Source organism: Daucus carota, chromosome 5 (assembly GCF_001625215.2).
Source record: "Daucus carota subsp. sativus chromosome 5, DH1 v3.0, whole genome shotgun sequence".
Classification (NCBI taxonomy): Eukaryota; Viridiplantae; Streptophyta; class Magnoliopsida; order Apiales; family Apiaceae; genus Daucus; species Daucus carota.
Window position 1 is genome coordinate 42,973,672 of NC_030385.2, and position 24,632 is coordinate 42,998,303.

The following is a 24,632-nucleotide window of genomic DNA, read 5'->3' on the forward strand; positions in this document are numbered from 1 at the left end:
CACAATCACGCGAAGAAAATGAGCAACTCAGGGTTATAATTGGAATACGATGGGTTAGATGGAATCATGTCGGGCCACATTTTCGGGCTCAAACCTGATACAACATCTTTGAGACTAAATAATATTATTTTGCTAATTCGTGATATTGGTGAGCTTTTGGTTGGAGATGGGCCTGGCCCATAATTTTAGTTCGAACTTGGTTACTGTATTATACTGACTTTTTTCTTTTCTTTTTTTTCCTTAATTTTTTTTTTTCATTATCATGGTCTTTGTAAATCGAAGAAAACTGGGAAAGAATATGAATGCCGATATCTGGGTCAGCAAAATGAGTTATACGCGCGAGTATTCCTGAGAAAACCTCAGCAAAGGCCCAGGCCCAGAGCTCAATACAGTATTGCTAATTTGTTTTTTTTTTTTTGAAGTGCTATGAAATAATGAATATTATAATTTATTTATAAAATGCACAGCACATATATTGAAATTAATAATAACGGGCCTACAGTAATAAGGAAAACAGCTGTAATCAAACTGTATATTTGGAAGAAAAAAATTACAGTACAACTTTTCCATATTGATTTGGGCGACCCACAAAATCTTAATCAAGCCTCTGATTAAGCTAATCAAGTCAAAACTCAAAAGGTACCCCCTCTCTCTCTGTACAACCTTGTGTATTAGCAGCATTGTTAAACTTCTTAATTATTTGATTAGTGATTAATTTTATTTGTTTAAACATTTGTTATCGAATTTCATTATGCCAGTTTGTTTTGATTTACTTTGTGTTCATCGTAACTGTGTATCCAGCGATTTTTGTAATATGCATATACAATTTGTTAAATTATTAGTTTGATCCTCTAATCATCTGTCGTCTTAGTAAAAGAAATACTAATCGGTCTTTTATGGGGGTGTTTTTGGAGTTTATTCCGGTTCAGATAAATAAGAGTAAGAAAAATACTGAATTATCCAATTTGTGTTCTAAGATTCTTCCCAGCTATGTATCGGATGTTTTTCTTATAAAAGTAATGATTCGGGCTATAACGAAAAAGTAATAGTTATTTTGAGCGGGTTTAGATAGTCTTGTTGGTTCGCGCAACACTCGTTAATTTCACATATAATATTGTTTGTTTTAACTATGATTAAGTTTGTACGAATTTATTTTTTGACTCCTCCAAAAGATCTCATTCTGGTATTGATAACTAATAGTGCTGATAAAGTTCTTTGATAAATCTTTCTTAATCTTTACGATATGGATCTGGATCAACAAGTTTAAGTATAAAACCTTATCTCATGTCGTAAAAAATGTATTTTAGTGTAGCGGAAAATGGAAAACAAAACATGGGCTGATCAGTGGGGTTCAGGAGGCTTTGATGATGGCTATGAAAAGAGCAATGGTAAAACAAGGCTAGGAGGGGCCAAACAAAAGAGCAAGAAGACAGAAGGGGTAAAAGCAGCAGCTTCAACAGGGATGGTTAAAGCCAAGACAGTTGCAATTGTTAGTGCTAAAAAGATGAAAACCGGAACAGCCATTGGGATCAAGTGGGTCAAGACACAGTACAAGAAGAAATTCTCCTCAAAATGAACATTATTTGTGATGTCGAAATCTCAGAATTTGCGATTTTTCGCGGCAAGGCATTTCTAATGTTGTACTTGTGAACCGTATGTAAAGTTGCAATAAGCTTGAGGCGATGGTCCTGATATTTTTATTATAATACCTTAAAGGCATGTCGAATGATGTTTTAGGATTATATACTTTTTGTGATTCGGTGATGAAGGCCCTGGATAGGATGATATGATCAAGTCAAAACTCAAGTGAAGAATAGGATGTTTGAGTAGTTGGATTTGCATGAAAATATCAAAATTTAAGTTTCGCCATAAGCGGTGAGGTTTGAAATTTATGATATTAGTGCACGGTGTATGAAAACTAGATACATTGAATGTTCTAAACCTGTGCCCCGTAGCACTGGTTAGACAAACCGTAAATAAAATTATATCAGTTCGGTTCAATTTCTTTTTCAATTCCATTTTGCTCCGCTACGCCTTCAACAAATCTCGCCAGCAAGTGTAGTTGAAGATGCAGCTTATTCAGTGCTAGACAAACCGTAAATAAAATTATATCAGTTCGGTTCAATTTCTTTTTCAATTCCATTTTGCTCCGCTACGCCTTCAACAAATCTCGCCAGCAAGTGTAGTTGAAGATGCAGCTTATTAAAAGGAGCGTCTATTAGTAGCAGAAGATTTGAATGCTCAAGAAAAGCAGCAGGAAAAAACAGAAGCAACCCAAACATCCTCTGCCCATTCTACCCATCACCAGTAAATGCAGTGTATTTAAGGCTCCAGTTTTGTCCCTCTGAGTCTCCTTAAATTAATGTTCCCAACTTCTTTTTTAACGGGTAGTTGAAAATATTTATTGCTTCTTTTTCATTCTTTTTATCACCTCTTTTCTTCAACTTGTTGGTCAGCTTCACATCTTCTTCACCTCTCCCTTTCTCTCATTTTCCTGCTATCAACAAACCATTTTTTCCTACCTTTCTAAGCGGTTACTCCTTTGATATTATACGTGCATGTGTTGTCCGTGTTCGAAAAATCATCGGAGAAAGTAAAATGTACGCAGAAATTATTTTGAACGGAAAAATTATATATATACGTTACGAGAAAGGGAATCGTTTGACGCAAGGAGTAACTGAACGAGATATTGGTCCGGTTCAATAAAAAAGTTGTGTTCGAAATATTAAGGACTTAGCTTTTTGATTGAGCCGTGCCAATATCACGTGTCGTTCCTCCGATATCATTTCTTCTTCCGAATATCACACAAGGTACAATAATTTTTTGTACGACTAAATTGTTTCATGGTATATTCGGTAACTTGCGGCGCAAAATTTTCAAACTATCATATCATATACTCTGCATAGAGCTGTTGTTTCTTTTTTACCTTTCTCATTGTTAGGTCTTTTTATGCAGTGTGTGATTTTTATTTACTAGTTTTTGTCCTTACTGAAAGAGGTGTGTATGTCCACATTGATCGTAGACTCTTGGTCATGACTGTGTAGCATATGGAGTTGGCTTCTGAAAATGACAACTTGACAAGAGACTGTATTTCATATTTGCAAGGCCCTGAATGTTGTTATTGAGTGTTGGGCTAATCTGCCCTGGGCCTGATAGGTGATCGTGGTTGTTGGACCTCAATTGCTTTAGAAGCAGTTGGTCAGTCAGAGTGAGCTCCTGCTCATGGTGCTGGTCTGATTTTCCATCATTTCTGATTTAAGTTTTCTTGATCTTTGACTTCATCGTTGTTCGTTGACCTTTGACTTATTATTGTTGATTTTGTACTTTTAATTGTTTTCATGAACCCACCTGAAGAATTTGTTAAATATCATCATTTTATTATTAGATATATCAAATTTTTTTCCAAGAGTCGTTTATCATATTAATGTGTATTTTATTTTTTTATGTCTATGATATATTTTTTTTTCAGGTGTGTCTATGATAATTAGTTGTATATTATCTATGTTTTTATCTTCGTGATGATGTTTATTTTTTTCTTATTTCTAAAGACATTAATGACCTAAAAATTCTTGAATTTCATTGCCTGAAATAGTAAATTGTTTGGAAATTAAAATCTGAATTTGATCCGATCTCTTAAAAATAATATAGATAATAAGTGAGAAATGGGCATTCCATGGGAATCACTCATCTTTATAAAAGTATATCGTAAATTTATAATAAGATTTCACATCATATTTAAACAATATATTATAAAACTTCAAATTATTTTTAAAATATATTCAATCATCTATTATTATACAAAAATCACATATTTTATTTATAAAAATTGAAAATATAATTAATCAATAATAAGTCTCATTGAAATCCAATCTAATATGATATGTCCAATTTAAACCAAAAAATAGATGCTGATCAAAATTCTAATTTCGACTAGGCACTCACATGATGTCAGGGCAACTCCAGGGCAAGTAAAAAGGATTTGGAATCTTTGTATCCATAAAATCATTTAGAACAATCTATATGTTGCACTTCTATGCAAGCAAGGGCAATTATATAAAGACTTAACGATGGCTACTTCAAGAGAAATCCGTAAAGCGGAATAACTAATATCTTGTCACAAAAAATGAACAAAACCAGTCTATCATGATAGGAAGGGAAATGTGTCTTGCATTGTTGCAATTGTTGCTAGCAACGTAACTCAGACCGCAATCATCTAGATTATGAATTTAAACCCGGCAAGAACATAAATGAGATTTTACTATAATTTTATTCTTCAAACTCGTTCTCATTTCCAAAAAGAATGAAAATGATATTTTAATATAATTTTATAGAGGAAATGCATCCTCATTTGTGTTAATCGGATTCAAATCTCATGATCCAAACCACGTCCAAGATAAACAGGTGATATGCTGATAGCAGTTGATGTGGCAACATGATTCAGAAAGCTTTGTATATGGTCCTGGAGAATCCCTTACTCAACTAACATGAACAAGCAACGGAAGTTGCTTGTTTTTTAACAGCATTAATTTCAAATATTGATAAATCCCCAACATAGATGGAAGAAGCAAAGAAACAAAAATATTTATTATGAGCTCAGAGACCATTGAATGTAGCTTACATTATGGTCCTCCAAGTAGCCAAAAAAATTATGGTGGCCACCACTTGCTTGCATTTCTAACTGCCTTTCAGTCGATTAGCGTAGCAAGGGCGCTCTGCCTCTTTTTCTCTCCCTCCCTCTCCGTGTATACCACATTAATCTTTACAAGTTCAGTGTAATTGATAGCGCAAGTAGCATTGCCTTATCATCCTTAGGACCGTAGCAAGAGCTTCAAGCTGTGGTTCTTTCTCAAAATGCTGCTTTCCATACAGCATTCTCACCTTCACCACACCGTCTATGAACATCCTTAATCCTATCAACTGAACGACATATACCAGCGCATGTCCAGTCAAATGAAGCGACACACACATTTCCTGCCTGCGCCTTCCACTCACAGTCTGCACATGATCAGCAACTCCATTAGACTAGTTACATAAAAATAGTTAAGATGGTAGTAGCTGATACTCTTTCTATAATTATTGGCGTATAATTTCTCTGCGTACTTTAAATGTGATAGACTCATTATTAATGATATGGCACCCCACTTCTATAAACATATGGGCTCGTAGTTGTGGAATCACTGATGCTACAGAGGGGAAGAATCAATAAGTGTGTAGGGCATATCAGGTTTAGTATCCTTGTGAATACTGCATTCAAAAAAGCCGGTAGTGTAGTTGTCAATGACTCAATGTTATAAATGAATGTGTGCATTAGTGGCCAAGATACAAAGTGTCCCATAAGGAAATTTCCATCACAAAGCTTATAACTAATTGGAGAACTCTTGTTTTTCTCCATCCACAAGATTATTTTACAGATTTTTTTTGACCCTGATTAAAGTTGCCGCTCCACTGTCCTAGAAGAATGACTTTTGTTCAGTGATCAAGTACTCGGTTCATTTTTGTGCAGTTAAAGACTAAAAGTAGAAAAGAAGCTGAAAATCATGTCGATAACAATGCATCATTGAATGATCAAATTGAAGGTTTTGTTTACCAGGTGGAGTGCCACAACAAAGTCTACGATCATCAATGTGCTCCACATCGAGGCCAATGAACCATGCTCCAAGAGAGACATCTTCATTGGCGTACTTGTGTAGCACATGCCTGAGACAAGTTTGAACATGGTGGATGTCAGGAACCGTCAAGTCAGAGTCAGCAAATGTTAATTGCTAAAAAGTATATAGTTTTATGTTATTTATATACACAAGCAAAGAGTAACAGACTTACTGATTTACTGCAATATAAGTAGCCAAATCTTTGGAAACTGCATATAACTGTCCTGTGGCATGTCGGAAATACTTGTTTCCTGCTTCCCCAAATTTCCAGTATTCAGGCTCATGGTATCTCACTCCTCTGTACAATGAAGAACAAAAGGCATCAACAGAATTAGACTATTAGTAGATCTCAACATTTTGATCAGTGTTAAGTAGTGCTCACAATTTTGTACCAAGGCTATTAATAGCTACTAGTTTAGTTCTGATTATCTCTATTTTAGCATTTAGTATATTGGCATGTTTAGCTTCCAAACAGACTTACTTCTGAGCAAGGACTGGACCAGACTTCATGCATCCAATGTATATTCGGGGCTTTTTGCGATGTCTAACTAAAGTTTTTCCTAGTGTTGCTGCACAAGACAATGAATGGATACTGATGAATAAAGAGGATAAATTGTTACAGATATCAGAACTCAGAAGTCTTACAAAATATTATCTGTAAAATGTGAGAATCATATATACTTCTTTTCTGGAAAAGATGTGATCACCTATATTTACATGGACATCATCATCAACCTTGATAAAGAATTCTGCATCCCATTTAGAAACAGCTGTAGCAAAATATTTCTTTGTCTTAGCTGACAATTCAAGGTACCCCTCAACATGATCCTGCCAGGAAGTAACATTATTAGATAAGCCATTCTTCAAGCAATAAATGATCAAATTTAAAGGGCATTGAGTGCTACAGAATAAATAAATAATACTGCAATAAGAAGATATGAAGTATTACCAGTCTTAATATATCTCCATGCTTTCTGCCCTCTGCTTCAATGGCTCTGTCTAGTATACCCCCCACTGTAGCACTGAAAATACCACTAGTTAATCATATCATAGTTTTAATCTGTGCGGAAACTATGGCCAACTGTCCACATAAAATTTCTAAGAATCTATCAGACATTGTATCCTGGTATACAATTGAAACAGACCAACTACCCTTAAAAGAACTTTCATAGTTTAGGGTGTCGTGATAGTGACACTTGAAATTGCAACCTTGAATGCATGATTTTCCAAGAATCAAACTTTACTTTCGCAATACATCAGACCATGAGTGAGTTATAATATTTATTGTTCGAGTGGATTATAGGATCCTTAATCCATAATTGCAGCTTTTTTACACCAGAAGATCTTAGGAGTTGGTGAATTTAAAGGTTGTGATATCAAGTATGTTGAGGCATTCAAATATATGCTACTAACCTATGGCCAATAACAAAACGAATGATAATTCCTTTCTCTTCCTCCAACTTTTTTCTTTTTTCACCTAAATTCAGAATACAGATAAATAATGATAAGAAACTGTTTCACCATGTAAATTTTTTAACTATAATCCATAAGCTGCACCAGAAAATGAAGCAGGTTTAAGTAATGAACCTTGTGGCATCCACGTGGCACGAATTGAATCTCTTCTTTTCCGGCTGCTAAAAGCAGTATTGATTCCTATCACCATAAGATATTTTCTTCTACCAGATGACTGACCGGTAATATTTAAATCTTCTGATAGAGGAGAACCACTACGAATAGACTCATGCGCTGCTTTAGCCGCAGCTAGCTCCATTTCCAAATTTGATATAGTCTTATCCAGTTTCCTACATTAAAATTTATAAATCATGATCAAATTCACATTGAGGCTATAAAATCTTACACAATACCGCTTTTGTAAATGGTCGATCACAGAAATTTAATTACTCAGTTATGCCTTCCATTGGACTCGAAACTTTGTTACCAATGGAACACAGTTACACAGGTATCAATTAGACCAACACCCTCTTTAATATGTAACTTGAAGAAAATGGGAAAACTCACTTTATAGCATTATCACTTTTAGAAACCTCCTCTAAGATATCTTCGGTTTCACGCTTCACATCTTTCTCCTGCAACTGCAGAAACTATCAGGTCAGATGACTAATCAGGTGCACTCAAAAAGCATTATTGTGTACAGAAAAGAAATTCAGGACTCACTGATTTTGGATTGCAACCTTCTGAAACTAACTTTAGGCTTTCAGCTTCCACTGCAGTAATTCGAGTGAGACCTTTAAATTCAGGGGCCGTCCACATTCTGCAATATTTATCAAGTTACTTCCAAATTCTTGTCTACAAAAGCTACCCACTTAAACAATCAAATCAAAATTGTAAAAGATCACTTGAAGAAAAAATGAAAAAGATCCTGATAATTAGTAACTTTTGAAAAAAATTATATATGGAATGAAACCTACAGCATATATGCTATTATCTACTTATTGTCAAGGAAAAGAAAGAAAGATTGATCCACTAGTAGTTACTATTGGTGTGAGAGAGAGGGAGGGAGGGAGGGAGGGAGGGGGAGGGGGAGGGTGAGAGAGAGAGAGAGGGAGAGAGAGAGAGAGAGAGTGAGTCACACACAACCTATTGGTGAAGAACAAACCAGCACAGAAGCTGCCAAGGCAAAGCAATAGAGTCCATCTCTGAGAAATAACACTGCTACTTCTAGAATTTTGCTCCCTGTTCTTCACAGACATATTCTCTATATTCTTTCTACCTAACTATATAAACACTCACTTCTCCCTCAGCCAGTAACACAAAACCAACCATGTAAACCAAGAAGCTCAAACTTTCATAATTTAGTTAAAAAAACCAAAATAAAAAGCTGGCCTCAACCAAAAAAAAAAAAAAAACAAAGATAAAAGTGTGGAGGTGACTCTAGTCTAATTTAGTGACTGCTTTATTATTCCTTCCTCTTTTTCCAGACAATTCTTTTTATTGTTCTTGACTCTCACTGTATCTCTTACCAGACTTTGCAGGGAAGAGAAGTCTAGCAGAAGTGAGTGGATACCTTAACTGTCCATGCTCTTTATAGTAATTTATGGGCCCTTATTATGGAACCTTACCAGCTCCCATGTTAAAAAATTAATTGCTGCCTCACTATAACTTAAATGCCTTCAATTTCATGCAGTTTTCAATTCAATTAATGATTTAATTTATTTTGCAGTTTGAAGTGGAAGATGGAATTAATCCAGGCATCAAGTATTGCCATGTGTTTTCACTGGCTATTGTGGTTTGTGAGCTGTGACACTTGAGCTTGTATCATATTTGAATCAAACAAAATTAACAAAGCTGTTTTTGATAATACTTTTGAAAAATTATGAGATGCCATGTGATGACTTGTTTGCTGTTTACATAAATTGTCTATTTCACTCTGCTCTTTCTTTCTTTTTTCTAGATGCTCTAGTCTTTTTAACAGTGCCTTGATAAACTTCCCTTTATTTTTCCATAACGCGATTTTTTTTGTAATTAGAGATAATCAAACAAATTATTATTTTTGATAAATCTCGAATTTCCGACAAAACATTTGGGTTAATACTTCTGTCTTATCTGTTGGAAGCACACCAATTAAGTTCAAAGGTGGTACAAAAACACTAATGTACAAGTGCCATAATTAAGAATTTTGTACTAGCAAGTGGATTAATGTGTGTGAATTCACTTGTCATTATCAACAGTCATTTTACAAGAATGTCTTTGTACTATACATACGCGTCAATCGTGCAAATGTTTTTTTTTTTTAATTTTTTTCCAATTAGATTTATATTCTCATGTCGACCGTCTTTGGTGTCAGGGTTAATATGTACTTTTTTGTTCATGAAAATATTTGAGAATTTTGTCTAATGTGCTCTTAAAAACGGTTATAAAAATTAGTTTAGTATTGTTAATTCTTTTATATTTGCATAATTTGATTTATAATGTAAAAAATAATATTTTTAATGAGATTTGATAATAAAATTTATGACAGTTTTGTTATAAAAAAGTATTTAATTTTAATTAAAAATTTTATTTTTAATATGAAGTCTACTATTGATGTCCAAAACAACACTACAAAAGGAGCCAAAATCTTTTCCTATATACAGGGAGTTTATGAAAACATGTAAAATTTTCGCTATATTACCTCCAAGAAAATATGAAGATTGTATGCTGGTGCGCACGTGCTCCAAATTTGTCTCATAAATCGACAAACGAAAGTTAGAAAGATAAATCTACTTTTATACTGTTTACTGTCTGCCGTCTGAGCTAGCAGCCTTTGCATGTGAATATACAAATGTGTTGCATATATCCTGATGTATCCTTTTTATTTACTTATCAGAAATTAAATTTTCTCTAATCAAACAGAGATTTAATTGCTAGAGTAGTGCTACCTGCACAAAATTGGGTACAGAATTTTGCACAAAATAATATGGCAACTGAGGTGAGAAGTTTTAATTGGTACTATTAATGCATATATGGAGGACCGATTTCAATCAAAAGTTGACACATACCCATTATGTGAATATTTTTTGACCCAATTATGTGCTTCTACTGTAGCATTTTCCTAATTACTACTGTGTGTATTTACTAACCATAATCAAATGAAGGAGGTAGATTAAGCAATGTGGCATCACGTGCGTCCCAGGCAGGGCGGGACGAGGAAACATACGGCACGTGTTGAGATCTAGTGAACATAAACATGGCATTCTGTTATTGGATGACTGTCTGACAGATGCCATACATTGTCATTTATCAACTTATCTCACTCATGTTCATGCCGCAGAAGAGTCCACACAAATGGGCCGGTCCCACCTCACGGGCTCCCCTGACACGTGTCATCATGTGGTCATGCTTTGCTTTCACTTTTTATCACTTCTTACTACTGTAAATGGACTTCCTGTGTTTCCTTTCTTTTATGTATGCGCACTTCATCTTAAGTTTGACGAATTTCTAATTACATGTTCCATGTTAGGAGGCCGTATAATATGTTGTGTCTTTCTGACCTTGTGTTCAAGGTCACGTAGATACTAAATTTAATGCCTTTGATGAATTTTTATTGATTGAATTGATGTACATACAGAGAGATTGTGTGTATTTATAATTAGATGATCAATAAAAATACACCAAAGTCATAGACTTAAAATTTATTGTGTGCGTAAAACAAAAAAAATCGTAATATGTTATTGGACCATTCAGTTAACCGGTTAATAATATTAGAGAGGATAATCTAAAATGAATGTCTATCCGAAATGTTAGTGACCTTTTTAATTCTGTTATATACATAGAATATAGAGATCTCAATTGTATTTGAAATATGAATCAAAGATGTTTATTTCATTATTTTAAGATTTGTAGATGAGAATGAACTATGTGCAAACAATTTTTGGAATGTAGGTAGTGATAACGCCAATCTCCGATCCCGGTCCTTCCTCCGCCGTGAGTGGTGGTTCCGTGGTGCAGCTGCTGGATGGGAGCCTACAAAACAACGCCGGCGGGGGGGTTTTGCCCCGAAGCGCCTCCGGCGTGAGAGTAAGCGTGGGTTTCGGAAGGATAAAAATTAGAGAAAGTGCTATCTATATGTGGTGGGAGAAGGTGTTCGGTTGGTGGTTGCTGGTGGCTGAGAGTGTTTGAATATATGCTGAGTGTAAGTGTGTGTGAGAATGAGTGTGTAGAATGAAGTTAACCCCCAGACTCTTGATCCTTGGTCTATTTATAGGCCAAGGATTAGGGTTTGGGGGTGCATACCTGGATCCTGGTCCTACACGTGTAGGGGTTTGATCCCCTACACGTGTCCAGGTGTCAGCGCGGAGATAGTATTTTGGAATGTTCCCTGGCTTGTCTTTATCGCCAGTAGTTGACCGTTATGCTTGTCTTTATCGTGTCAGTCTGTGCCTTGTGCAGCAAGTGTCGGCTGGTACATGTATGGACCCCGGTCGAGAGGCATGGTTAAGTCATACCCGGGTCCAATACCCCTCCCGGGTGATGTATCCTGGTAGGATTGAGATGTTGTGTCTTTCGGGGATCATGGTCCTTGTGCAGGCCCGGGTATGGACAACCCGGGTTACTCCATATCATTTGCCCCCCACTCCCTTATATAGATTCTCTATGTGAGGGAGTAAGGTGGAGTTTTGCTTTTGCTCCTCTGGCTGGGTAGATCCGGGGTTTTGTGTATGCCCCCCTGCCCGGGCATATCCGGGTAGGGGTAGAGGTTTGTTTTCGCCAGCTCTGCCCGGGTAGATCCGGCTAGAAGTTAGTGTTTCATGTTTGTAGAGGACTCTTGGCGTTCGTGGATGGATTCGGGTGGGAATGTGTCTTTCTTTCCTTCCCGGCCGCGTGGGTCCGGATGAGAGTACATGCTTATTGTTGCCACCCGGCCCGGGTAGATATGTGAGTTGTTCGCTTTTTATTCTGAATAGATCCTGGTGGGGGTAGGGGTGCTGTGCTTTAGCCGTCCTGCCCGGGTTGAGTGGATCTCATCGGTCGGCTGTTCTTCCGTATTTCTGGATCCGGGTAAGGCTATAGCCCGGGTCAAGGGGTGGTGAAACGGTCGAGATGTGCGGAATTCAGACGGGTGGCGTGTCTTGGGAACTGCACCGACGCGTCTTTTGAGGAGAAGTAAATTAGAAACGGCTGTAATAATTGCTATGTGGCCTATAGGAGACTGCCACGTGGCCTAGCAGTAAGTTTATGTATATAAATACACGCATCTCTGTTTCACTTCTTCATTTTCACTTCAGTTTTTTACTTGCTTTCTCTGCCCTTTTTTCAAAACCGCTTGTTCGTGCTCTTTTTTTTTCGTCGGAGTTTTTGCCGATTGTTGCCTGCGGCTTCGCCTTTTTTCTTCGTCTTTGTACCAAGTAAGTGATTCACTTCGCTTCTTCCTTTTACAATGTTTCGCCTGATATGTGCTTGATGCTGTCTTAGTAATCTTTGAATGTTGCTGGTGCCCTGTTTGCATTTTTGTTTTGATATTGCATGTGTTCATTGCGGGTTTACAAGACTAGTTTGTGGTTTCGTGTTTTCGATTTGAGATGGCTTGGTGTGGTTTTTATGTTTTGGGGTTGAAGCTTTAATCTGGGTTTTTGTGGGATGTTCTTGGGTGTTTTTGTGAAGTTAGATTTCGGTTTTTGAATGTGGGTTTTCTGGGTTTTGGTTTTGTGTTCTTGCCTATAAATGTGTATGTATATGTGTATAGTTTTCAGGGGGTTTGGTTTTGATCTTTGATTTTGATTTGAAATGTGTCAGAAACTGTTTGTGGCTCTTGGGTTTCCGGGGGCTTGAACTGAACCCGGGTCATGTAGTTGTGCCCGGGTTAGGTTGATTTAGGACACGGTAGGACGCGGCTGCTTTATTTTCGTACTTGGGGGAATTTTGTTGTGCTGTAGTGTGTATGTGGGACCCGGATAGCTGTCTCGTATGTAGTACTCTTCTCCTTACGAAAACTTGGGGAAGGGAGAGGACCCGGGTAGAGTCGGGTGAGTTGCTGTAGCTGGTATCCGGGTAGTGTTGCTTGTACTCGGTCGTTTCTCCTTTCTTGATGCTTTTCCACATAGGATTAGGATGGGATCCGGACCCAACTAAAATCTGTAACCATATGTGAATTCTAAAACTGACCCCGGGTTGCCTTTTTTATTTAGGTTTATGGTCCGGATCCCTAGGCCGCCAAGGAAAGAGATCGTTGCTTACTCAGCTGTACCCGGGGAGTTTTCTAGTGACACCGAGTGCGACGAGGTTCAGACCCTTGCTTTCCGCGCCCGGGTCAAGATGGCAGAAAGGGAAGTCTCTTCTTCGGGAGTGGTATCCGAGTTCCAGAAAGTAACAAAAACGATTGGGAAGCAGGTAATTATGTCTCCGGAGGGGATGTGGTGTGACTCTAAATCTTATTTTGTCACCAAGGCTCCCCTGGTTGAGGAGAAGGGGTTTTACACTAATATGGTCGGCTTCTATAGGCGTAAGCACCCGAACGGGATGTTGGGTCCTTACAATAAAGAGGAATTTGATGAGAAGTTCCGGGAGCTGACTGGGATCCGGGCTCCATTCCCAGTGAAGAGCCATATAAGAGAGATGTCTCCGGATGTGGCTGATCGGATGATCCGGACTGCTTTCCAATTACCGTCGGAGGTCGAGTGGAGGTGGCCAGAGCCCGGGGAGATGATATATCACCGGCCTGCTGACGGTTTCGTCCCGGTGTGGATGGAACATCTTCGATCCGGGTGGAATCCCCGATGGCATGTTTTCTTCAAACATTTATGTAAATATGAGTGGAAAGTGTCTCCGATGCAGCTGACCCCGAACGCGGTCAAGTGGATGACCTGGTTTCTGTGGGCCTGCAACAAGATGAACTACTACCCTACGTTGAGGTTGTTCCGTATGTTATTTCAGTTTAAAAAGTCCGGGGTGAAGCCCCTCTATGAACTCCGCTTTCGTTCAAAGGAGTGCGGTCTGGGATCCGGGTTCCTGAGCCCGGTTATGCACCAAAGTTCTTTGAAGGGGTGGAACGGCGAAGTCCTTATGCTGAAGGGTTTGGACTTGGCTTTCATGCCTTACATAGAAGTAGATGATAAGAAGGTGAAGACGGATTCTGGAGCGCCCGGGGCGGCTGGGGAGTTCCGGGCTCAGCTGGTTGAGTTCTGCCGTTGTCTCGGGTTTCAGTTGACCCGGGATACGTTTATGCAGCACGATAAATTGCACGAGGGCGGCTGTGAGTTGCATTTTTTTCCTTAGCTTTTTTGTTGTTATTTTTGTAGTATCCTATCCGGGTCTTCTTGTATGTTACCTGCACACTAATGTCTTGTCCGGGTCTTATTATTTGTTGCCTGCATATCAATGTCTTGTCCGGGTCTTTTTATTTGCGGCATGCTCCTTAGAATAATTCATTGCAATATTCCTTCGTATTGACCCGGGTTCTCTTGATTTTTGACAGGTCTTCCGTATTTCAACCCGGATCTTTGGAGAGCTATGTCTGCCAATGACTCCTTCGCCGCTGCTTTGAGAAACTTGGGGGGAGTCCATACCCTCCCGAAGCCACAGCCGAAGGATAAGTCGGCTAAGAAGAAGAGGGGCGCCAAGAGGGGGGAATCCGGGTCTTCCCGCCAGGAGACAGATGGGACCGGGCATTCAAGTGCTACTCCGGACCCGGAGGTCCCGGTTGAAGATCAGGAGCTGGGAGTTGATGCTGTGGAGGTGGAGAGCCCGGTCCACGAGCCGAAGAAAAAGAAGAAGAAGACTGATTCTTCTCAGAAACAAGTGATTGATATGACGGGGGAGGACCCGGGAAAGTCTGCGATGGAAGTGGTGGACCTGGGGGTCGAACTCGAGGGTGGTTCCCGCCCAGCGCCCAGGTTTGGAAAATATCCGGTCAAGAAAGTGATCGGATTAATGTCCGAGCTCCCCTCTGACCAGGATTGGGAGATGATGGAAGATCAGGGTCAGGTCGAGAATTTTAAGGAGATCGGGGACCTGTGGGGTCAGGTAATTCTCCTACCCGGGTTCAATTTCCTTTTGTACTTTGCTTCGTTTTCCTTGTTTTTTATAATTCTGGTTTTGCTGACCCGGGTCTGCTGTTTCTCTGTTAGCTCGGTGGACGCTTGGCCGGGTTCAACACCCATGCTTTGGCCAACCTGAAGAAGGAGAGAGATTTCTCTATCGCTAACCATGCCAAAGCAGTGAAGTTGGAGAAGGACCTCGACATTGAGAGGTCGGCCCGGGAGGCGTTGGAATCGAGCTTGGCTACCAAAGTCAAGGAGGCTGAAGTTCGTAAGGAAGCTGAGCTCGGGCAGAGAGTCAAAGATGCTGAGATCAGGGCGGATGCGGCTGACAAAAAGGTGTCCGGGTTGGAGAAGGAGATTGCTGATCTGAAGTTGCAGCTGGAGACCCGGAAGGCTCCTGAAGAGGTCGTTGCCGAGTTTCAGAAATCCAAAGCCTATGCAGATGCTTTGGCGAAGGCTGCAGCCGCTGAAGTCATGCGCTGTTGGACTGTGGCTGAAAAGCACATTAAAACCGACCCGGGTGCCAACGCTCAGAGTTTTATTGACTTATATATTGATGTAAAGAACAGGGTCAATGCAGGTGGGGCGGAACCCGAGCCTTATGTGGCCCCGGGTCAGGATGTGGACTCGGATTCTTCTGATGAGTCGGAACCTCTGGATGGAGAGACTCCTGCCAGAGATCCCCTTGCTGATGATCCTCCTGTTTAGATATTTCCCTTTGCTTTTTTAAAGACAATGTTCTGTAAGACTAAGGATGTTTGCCCGGGGTCTGTTTGGACCCGGGTTGGTCGATGTTTGGTTGCTGATTTAACTTGATATTCTCTTGCCGTATTTGTTTGTGAATGATTTCTATTGTTTTGTCTGTTTCTTTGTCCAGATTAATTGCTTATAATGATTGCTTATGTTTGACTTAGAAAATTTTCTAAGTAAATAAAAGTGGATGGACCCGGGTAATATCTACCCGGGTTGACTGCTTTAACATGTTTGCACTTAGAAAATTTTCCCAAGTAAATAAAAATGGATGGACCCGGGTAATATCTACCCGGGTGATCGCTTTATATAAGTTTGACTTAGGGGATTTACCTAAGTAAATGAAAAATGGATGGATCCGGGTAATGTCTACCCGGGTGATCGCTTTATATAAGTTTGACTTAGGAGATTTTCCCAAGAAAAAGAAGTGGATGGACCCGGGTAATATATACCCGGGTTGATTGCTTTATATATGTTTGCACTTAGGAAATTTTCCCAAGTAAATAAAGATGGATGGACCCGGGTAGATCTTTCCCGGGTTGATTGCTTTATATATGTTTGCACTTAGAAAATTTTCTAAGTAAATAAAAGTGGATGGACCCGGGTAGTCTTCCCCGAGTTGATTGCTTTATATAAGTTTGCACTTAGCAGATTTTCCCAAGTAAATGAAATGGATGGACCCGGGTAGGTATTTCCCGGGGTGATTGCTCTAATATGTTTTTGGTTGCCTTAGAAATTTTCTAAGTAAATAACGATATAGATTCATTAGTAGCAAAAGATTTCATTGATATTCAGACGATTACACAGCTTTGATGATGATCAAAAGTACATGATTGCTTTTTAGGGATATATTGCTGTCTTCTAGGATCCTTCCTTCTCGTTGATTTTACTGGTAGAACTTCCTCAACCTAAGACCATGCCAGGTGTTGGGTACTTCTGACCCGTCCATATGCTCCAATTTGTAGGTGCCCGGCCTTAGGACTTCTTTGACTTTGTAAGGGCCTTCCCACTTAGGCATCAGCTTGCCGGTGTTGGTTGGATCAGAGGCTTCGGTGTCTCGTAGAACCAGGTCTCCTGTTTGAAAATTCTTAACCCGGGATTTTTTGCTGAAGTGATCCCGGGTCTTCTCTTTGTACTTTTCCATCCTTGCGACTGCTTGATCTCGGACCTCGTCTACCAAGTCTAGGTTGACCCGGAGTCCTTCTTCATTCGCAATTTCATCAAAGTTGATCGCTCTGTGGGAAGGTGACCCGACTTCGATTGGGAGCATTGCCTCAGTTCCATAGGCCAACTTGAAAGGAGTTTCTCCGGTGCTTGTTCGGGGACTGGTTCGGTATGACCACAGAACATGTGGTAATTCTTCTGGCCATTTGCTCTTGCTTTCTTCTAGCCTCTTTTCAATTCCTCTCAGGAGGATCCGGTTGGTGACCTCTACCTGGCCATTTCCTTGAGGATAGGCGACTGAAGACTTCTTGTGCTTGATGCCTCTTTCAGCCAGGTAGCTTTCAAAGTCCGAACCTATGAACTGGGGTCCGTTGTCTGAGACCAGGACCCTTGGTAGCCCGAATCTCATTAGAATGTTATCCATGAACCGGATGACATCTTGTTGATTGATTGTCCGCATTGCTTTAGCTTCGACCCACTTGGTCATATAGTCGATGGAGACTAGCAAGTACCTAAGGTCTCCTTTGGCCCGGGGAAAGGGTCCCATGATGTCTATCCCCCAAACAGCAAAAGGGATTGGAGATAGGACTGAGGAGGGTAGGACAGGGCTTACCCGGGGCACGTTGCTGAATAGTTGGCAATTTTTGCACTCCTTAACAAATTCGACGGAGTCTTGATGAATTGTTGGCCAGTAGTAGCCTTGCCGGATGATTTTATATGCCAGGCCTTTTGCTGACATGTGATCTCCACAAATCCCTTCGTGAACTTCTCTCAGACAATATTCGGCCTCCTCCGGACCTATGCATTTTAGGATTGGTGATGAGTAGGTCCGGCGAAAGAGTGTTCCTTCTTCGACAAAAAATTTGGCCGCCTTAGCTTTCAGCCGTTGTGCTTTTCCCTTGTCTTCAGGTAACTCTCCCTTCTCTATGTAGTTGATCAGGGGAGTCATCCAGGTAGGGTTGCTGTTGATTTCGAAAATTTCTTCATGCTCTATCGTTGGCTTGTGCAATTCTTCGAAGTAGACTGAGCTATCCAGGTCTGCTGAATTTTGGACTAACCTGGAGAGGTTGTCCGCTTCGGCATTTTCTTCCCTGTTGACTTGCAAGATCTTGCACCCGGGGATCAGAGTGAGGTAGCTTTTTACCAAGGCTTGATACTTGGTTAAGATCGGGTCCTTGGCGAGGTATTCTCCGTTAGTCTGTCTGACTACAATCTGGGAGTCACTGTAGATGATGAGATTTCGGATAGACAGGGTCCGGACTAACTTTAACCCTGCTAGAAGGGCTTCGTATTCCGCTTGGTTGTTGGTTGCTGCGAAACCGAAGGAGATTGCTGTTTTGATGGTGAACCCATCCGGGCTCTTCAGGATTAGCCCGGCTCCTGATCTTTCGGTTGTTGAGGAGCCGTCGACATGGAGTATCCAAGACCCCGGGTTAGATTGTACCGGGGCTTCTGGTTCAGTTTCCATGGGAGTTGTCTGGTTTTCAGGGAAGTTGCATTCCACCACGAAGTCTGCCAGGACCTGGGCTTTGACTGCTGTCCGGGGTAGGAATGTTAAGCTGAACTGGCTAAGTTCGATTGCCCAGTTTACCAGCCTCCCGGAGATGTCTGGCTTGTGGATGATTTTCCTCAAAGGTTGGTCTGTGACAATCCTGATTTCTCTTCCTTGAAAGTAATGTCTGAGTTTTCTGGATGCGGTGATCAGTGCGAAAGCAAATTTCTCTAAGTTGGGGTATCTGGTCTCCGCATCTTTGAGGACCTGGCTGACATAGTAGACGGGCTTCTGCTGCCCGGCTTCTTCCCTGATTAAGGCTGCCCCGACGGCAAAGGGACCGGCTGACAGGTATAGGTAGAGAGGTTCTCCGGGTACGGCTTTTGTCAGGATTGGGGGTTTGGACAGGTATGCTTTGATCTCATCAAGAGCTCTTTGGCAATCCGGGCTCCACTCGACTGACTTCTGATTTTTTGCCCCTTTTAGCAATTCAAAGAATGGTAGACATCTTTCAGCAAGTTTTGAGACGAACCTTCGAAGAGCTGCTAAGGACCCTGCTAGCTTCTGAACTTCCCTCTGAGTCCGGGGTGGTTGCATCTCTTGCACGGCTTTGATCTTCTCCGGGTTGGCTTCGATACCCCGGTTGCTTACCATAAAACCCAAAAATTTTCCAGCTTCTACCCCAAAGGTGCATTTGTCCGGGTTGAGCTTTAGCTTAGTCCTTCTCATGTTCTCAAAGCATTCTTTGAGATCTGAAATGTGACCCGGGACTGATGTTGATTTAGAGATGATGTCGTCGACATAGCATTCCAAATTTCTTCCAAGTTGGTCTTTGAAAATCTCATTCATTGCCTTCTGGTATGTAGACCCGGCGTTCCTTAACCCGAAAGGCATCAGTTTGTAAGCATACACTGCCCGGTGGGTTATGAAAGCTGTTTTGGCTATGTCTGCTGGGTTCATCTTAACCTGGTTGTACCCGGAGAAAGCGTCCATAAAGCTTAACATCAGGTGTCCTGATGTGGCATCAATAAGCTGGTCTATGCTTGGTAGAGGATAAGGGTCCTTCGGGCATGCCGCATTCAGATCCGTGTAGTCAACACACATCCTCCACTTTCCGTTTGCTTTCTTTACCATGACTACATTAGCTAGCCACTCTGGGTATTTGATCTCGCAGATGATATCTGCCTTCATCAATTTGCCAACTTCCTCATCTATTGCCTTCTGCCTTTCTGGTGCGAAATTTCTTCGTTTTTGTTTGACTGGTTTCTTCTTGGGGTCCACATCCAGGCTGTGCATTGCTAGTGACTCGTCCAGCCCGGGCATGTCGTCCGGGCTCCAGGCAAAAACATCTGCGTAGCTCCGAAGTAGTTGGATGAGTTCTTCTTTAAAAACGGTATCCAAGCCTTTTCCGATTTTGATTTTTCTTGTTGGGTTGTCTTTTTCGATCAGGACCGACTCGGTCTCGACCGCAGCTTCGACCTTGGTTAGTTCTTGTGCCGAGATCATTTGCTGGATCCGGGCGTCAGTGTTCTTTTCCACAAAATCTTGAGCTGAGCTCATGGTTGCTTTCTGGTTGCTTTGTCCAGGACCAGGATTGCTTTGTCCAGGACCAGGATTGGCTGCTTTCGGGATATGACTGCCCGGGTCTAGGTCGATGACCTGGACTTCACCCTTAGGGTTTGTTCTTGGGTAGGGTCGATGTTTTTTGTTACTTCTCTGTTTTTGGAAGACGGTAGCCTTTCTCTTGTTGTCCATATGGGTTTCCGCCATAACCAAGGCTTGGCTGTAACACACCCCGGCTGTTTCCGAATCTCCTTTGACTTCTCCTACCCCGAACGGAGTTGGGAATTTGAATTTCAGGTGCGTGACAGAGGTGATGGCTTCGATTTTGTTTAGACCTGGACGGCCAATTATCACATTGTAAGAGGAAGGGGTGTCTGTAACATAGAACTTGATCATATGGACGACCTGGGTTGGGGCTGTTCCAAAACGAACCGGGAGGTAAAGGGTTCCTAGGACCGGGACAATGCTGTTCCCGAACCCGTATAAGGGGTCCTCCCTGTAGTCGTTCATCCGGATGTTTCCTAGTTGCATTCGGTCCATGGTATGTTTGAATAAGATGTTTGCTGAAGAGCCGTTGTCGACTAGGATGCGCCTGACCTCATTCTCGGCTATATCCAAGGTTACCACCAGGGCCTGATTGTGACCCCGGGTGACTCCCTCGAAGTCCTTGCTGCTGAAGGAGATGACTTGTTCGGGGAAGGCTTGGATGGACATGATTTCTTGACAGGAGTCCGGGCTGGGGGGAGGGGAACAGGATCCGCCCAGCACTACGTTGACAATGTTCTTCTGTTTCCCCGAACCCTCTCCCTTGTTTGCTGTGTTTCGAGTTATGTATTGCCCCATGTTGCCTTTGCTGATTTGTTCTTCGATGAAATACTTGAGGGATATGCAGTTTTCTGTTTTGTGACCGTGGGTGCCATGATAGTCACAATGTCGGTTAGCAGGTCTGCTCTCTGGAGGAGTCTGCATAGGTTTTGGTGGGTAGTAGAAGGGTTTGTCTCTGATTTCTTTGAGTATATCCTCCCGGGATCTGTTTAGAGGAGTCCATTCGGGCTCTGGTTTTGGTTCCCTGGTTGCTTTGTTTGGTCCAGGGTCGCTTCTGGACCCGGACCCCTGTTGGCTGGTCCTCTTGGAACCTGATTGCTGGATGAAGTTTGTCTGTCTGTCCGGTTTGAATTTCTTATCCTGGTGATATTCTTTCCGGGGTCTATCCTCTACCTGCTTTCCTTTCGAGCTACCCTGTCGGGTCATTCTCATGGCTTGGAGGACATCAGTTTCCTTGATGAATTTGGCAGCCATGGCGTAGGCAGCTGCCAGGCTCTGGGGTTCCTTGTTGATCAGCTCGACCACATATCTCTCGTTTTGTTCCGGGTCCAGGTTCCTTCGGAATATGCTCAGAGCCTCACGCTCATCCAGGTTGGAAATTTTGTTGATTGCTTCCTGGAAACGTTTCATGTAGTCTGAGAGTGCCTCATTGTCATATTGGCGAACCGTTTCCAGGTGACACATATGGAGTTCGTGTGTCTTGTTTGCTCGAAACCTTCTGAGGAAGGCTTCTCTGAAATCTTTCCAGGACCCGATGCTCCGGGAGGGGATCCGGCTGAACCATCTCTGTGCCCCTCCTTTGAATGTGGAAGCGAAGAAACGGCACTTGGTCAGATCATTGTAGTAGTAGATCTGGGCTATCTGTTCGAAGTAGTGCAGGTGTTCTTCCGGGTCTCCCAGTCCATTGAAGGATTCAAAGTTGTAGTGTTTCATACCCTTTTGTCGGGGTATGGATTCCAAGGAGTGGCTGAAGGGAGTCAGGGTTCCCCCAATTTCAAGCCCGGCATCGTTTTCGATTTTCCGGTTGAGTTCATTGATCATGTCTCTGAGGTTGGTTTGTCCCGGTCTCTCATCTTCGTCATCAGAGATGAGTTCGGGTGTTGTTTCCTTCCGGTATCGCTTGGACCGGGATCCTTTTGTCAACTTCTCCTCTTCGAGTTGAATCCGGAGGGCGATTTTTTGCTCAAGTTTTTCCTCTTCTTCTTTTCGGATCTGTTCTTTCCTTTCGGCCAAAATCTTCAACCGGGTTTCCTCACTTTCCTTTTGTTTCTTTTTCTTTGCTTTGTCTCCGATTCGGTCGAAGACGGAACCCCGGGATTGACGGCTGTTCCCGGAGTCCTCGGACTCACCGATGTCCTCAAGTCTGCGGTTGCTTTCCCGGCGATCCTGGTACTGTCGGATGGCCTCAGCCAAATCCTCTTTGGTGAGCTGTGATAGGTGGAGGGTGGTGATCGGTACGTCGGTGTACTTGTATTGGTTCATTTCGATAGTGACCCGGGCGTCATTGGGGTTGATGGTTTGATTCTCCTCCGGGTTTACATGGGTGAAGAGAGGTCCTGAGGCATGATCCTGGTTCGGGTTATCCTGGTCTGTCTGAGGGTTGTCCGGGTTCTGGGGAAGACCCAGGTGGGAGCGTGTTCTTTTTGCCATGGTTTCAAGAACTCACACAGGGTATATGGTTGCTGTTTTGGTGACAGTGCTCACAAATAGTATAGATAGTGATAGGATGCCAGAAATAGTGTGCACAAGTAGTCAACTTACTATTTTCAAAGATACCACAAATAGTTAAGTGACAAAATGTGTGCAGGTGTGAGACAAAAAGATTTTATGTGCTACAGACAAGATTAGGGTTTTGCTCAGACAGGGTTTGCTAACATGCACATATCAAGAAAAGCCATGGCTGAGGGTTTTGAGAAGCTGGGTGTTTGGTGAGAGCTTACAGGTGTGATTTCGGACCCCCGTTTCGGGGGCTTGTTGTAGGAGATGAGTCCAGTGGCACCGTGACCACAGGACAGAGGACACCTTCCCCTCCTTCTAGCGCCAAATGATAACGCCAATCTCCGATCCCGGTCCTTCCTCCGCCGTGAGTGGTGGTTCCGTGGTGCAGCTGCTGGATGGGAGCCTACAAAACAACGCCGGCGGGGGGGTTTTGCCCCGAAGCGCCTCCGGCGTGAGAGTAAGCGTGGGTTTCGGAAGGATAAAAATTAGAGAAAGTGCTATCTATATGTGGTGGGAGAAGGTGTTCGGTTGGTGGTTGCTGGTGGCTGAGAGTGTTTGAATATATGCTGAGTGTAAGTGTTTGTGAGAATGAGTGTGTAGAATGAAGTTAACCCCCAGACTCTTGATCCTTGGTCTATTTATAGGCCAAGGATTAGGGTTTGGGGGTGCATACCTGGATCCTGGTCCTACACGTGTAGGGGTTTGATCCCCTACACGTGTCCAGGTGTCAGCGCGGAGATAGTATTTTGGAATGTTCCCTGGCTTGTCTTTATCGCCAGTAGTTGACCGTTATGCTTGTCTTTATCGTGTCAGTCTGTGCCTTGTGCAGCAAGTGTCGGCTGGTACATGTATGGACCCCGGTCGAGAGGCATGGTTAAGTCATACCCGGGTCCAATACCCCTCCCGGGTGATGTATCCTGGTAGGATTGAGATGTTGTGTCTTTCGGGGATCATGGTCCTTGTGCAGGCCCGGGTATGGACAACCCGGGTTACTCCATATCAGGTAGTGCAAATAGCCCTTATTCTTTTACGTTATTTTCAAATTGAAGGTGCTAAGCAAATGCAATAGTGCCCCAAAAGTTGAAACTAAGTAGGGTAGAAAGCCAAAGATAATTAAAGACATTCTGGCGTCACTTAAAACATGAAAAAGAATGACATCCAAGTAACACATGAATTGCGTTTCCTTGTAATTATTCAACATAAAATGATTGACAGGGCTTTACCTTTACAAACCATGACAGATAACATGATATAGACATCTCATGTTACAGGTTATTACCATTTACCTTGTGTTAGTCACGCTAATTACATAACACCGTGGGGATTATGTATCCTTAAACAGCTTTCTAACGTAGTTAAGCATATTTGAAAAGGGTCTGTCTGTGGTACGTAGCAATTAAGGATGACAGCATAAATTAGTAGTAGCTCAGGCCTCAGAGGAGATTAAGAGGATGTGAAATCGACTGATCTGATTTAATTTCAAATAACGAACAATAAATAAATGAATGATAAAATTAATTACAAAGAGCAGCTCTGTAGAATATTAGTATCTGACGGGGCTAATGGTCGGTTTGGACTTTGGAGCGAGCAATCTGACTGGACTCTGGAGTATAAATTTCAAACAGAGATGGTTTAATTTAATCGCCATGCACCATAATTTACTCGACAAATCTCAGCAAGCTTTTAGCCTTTTTTAATATGATGATGATAAGTATGGGCGGATCTATAATTTTTTTTTGGGACACAAAGCAAATTTTCGAAAAATATTTTATAAATTTTCAAATTTTTTAGAAACATTTTTGTATTTTATAAAATTTAAATGATGAAAATTTGTTATAAAAATTTTAAAGGAGACACGTGATCCGTTACCGCTCTTACTAAATCCATTCTCAAGCAAAAAATTTGTTATATGCAAAAAGTAAGAAGCTGTCTTCTTCATACGAGCCATAATCCCAAGAATGCATCTTAGGCATATTCTTCAGATACAAGTAAAGG

General features: G+C 41.6%; 1 protein-coding gene and 1 long non-coding RNA gene across 3 annotated transcripts; one reads left to right on the forward strand and one right to left on the reverse strand.

The window, feature by feature from the left end:
- Window positions 1–506: 506 nt before the first annotated feature.
- LOC135152967 (uncharacterized) lies at window positions 507–1,715 on the forward strand. Its single transcript, XR_010292340.1, has 2 exons — window positions 507–639; window positions 1,308–1,715. It is a non-coding gene; the product is annotated as an uncharacterized LOC135152967 (long non-coding RNA).
- A 2,756-nt stretch (window positions 1,716–4,471) lies between these two features.
- LOC108220040 (probable beta-1,3-galactosyltransferase 2) lies at window positions 4,472–8,736 on the reverse strand. 2 transcript variants are annotated; one of them, XM_064094609.1, is made up of 11 exons: window positions 8,266–8,736; window positions 7,824–7,920; window positions 7,668–7,741; window positions 7,236–7,450; window positions 7,062–7,125; window positions 6,598–6,670; window positions 6,356–6,476; window positions 6,130–6,217; window positions 5,821–5,946; window positions 5,588–5,697; window positions 4,472–4,995 (listed from the first exon to the last, which is right to left on the reverse strand). In XM_064094609.1, the coding sequence occupies exons 2-11, from the start codon at window positions 7,917–7,919 to the stop codon at window positions 4,847–4,849; spliced, it is 1,116 nt and encodes a 371-aa protein (XP_063950679.1). In that variant the 5' UTR covers window position 7,920; window positions 8,266–8,736; the 3' UTR covers window positions 4,472–4,846. The 2 variants fall into 2 exon arrangements, with proteins under 2 accessions (XP_063950679.1, XP_017249169.1); XM_017393680.2 differs by having other exon boundaries at window positions 8,247–8,733.
- Between the last annotated feature and the right edge of the window lie 15,896 nt (window positions 8,737–24,632).

Bases quoted from the DNA above. Each gene is read 5' to 3' on its own strand.
- LOC108220040 (XM_017393680.2), bottom strand. From the start codon at position 8,359: ATGTCTGTGAAGAACAGGGAGCAAAATTCTAGAAGTAGCAGTGTTATT. The intron at 7,126-7,235 runs GTTCATTACTTA...TTCTGAATTTAG, and splicing joins TGCCACGTGGATGCCACAAG to GTGAAAAAAGAAAAAAGTTG. The intron at 6,671-7,061 runs GTTAGTAGCATA...TGGTATTTTCAG, and splicing joins CGTTTTGTTATTGGCCATAG to TGCTACAGTGGGGGGTATAC.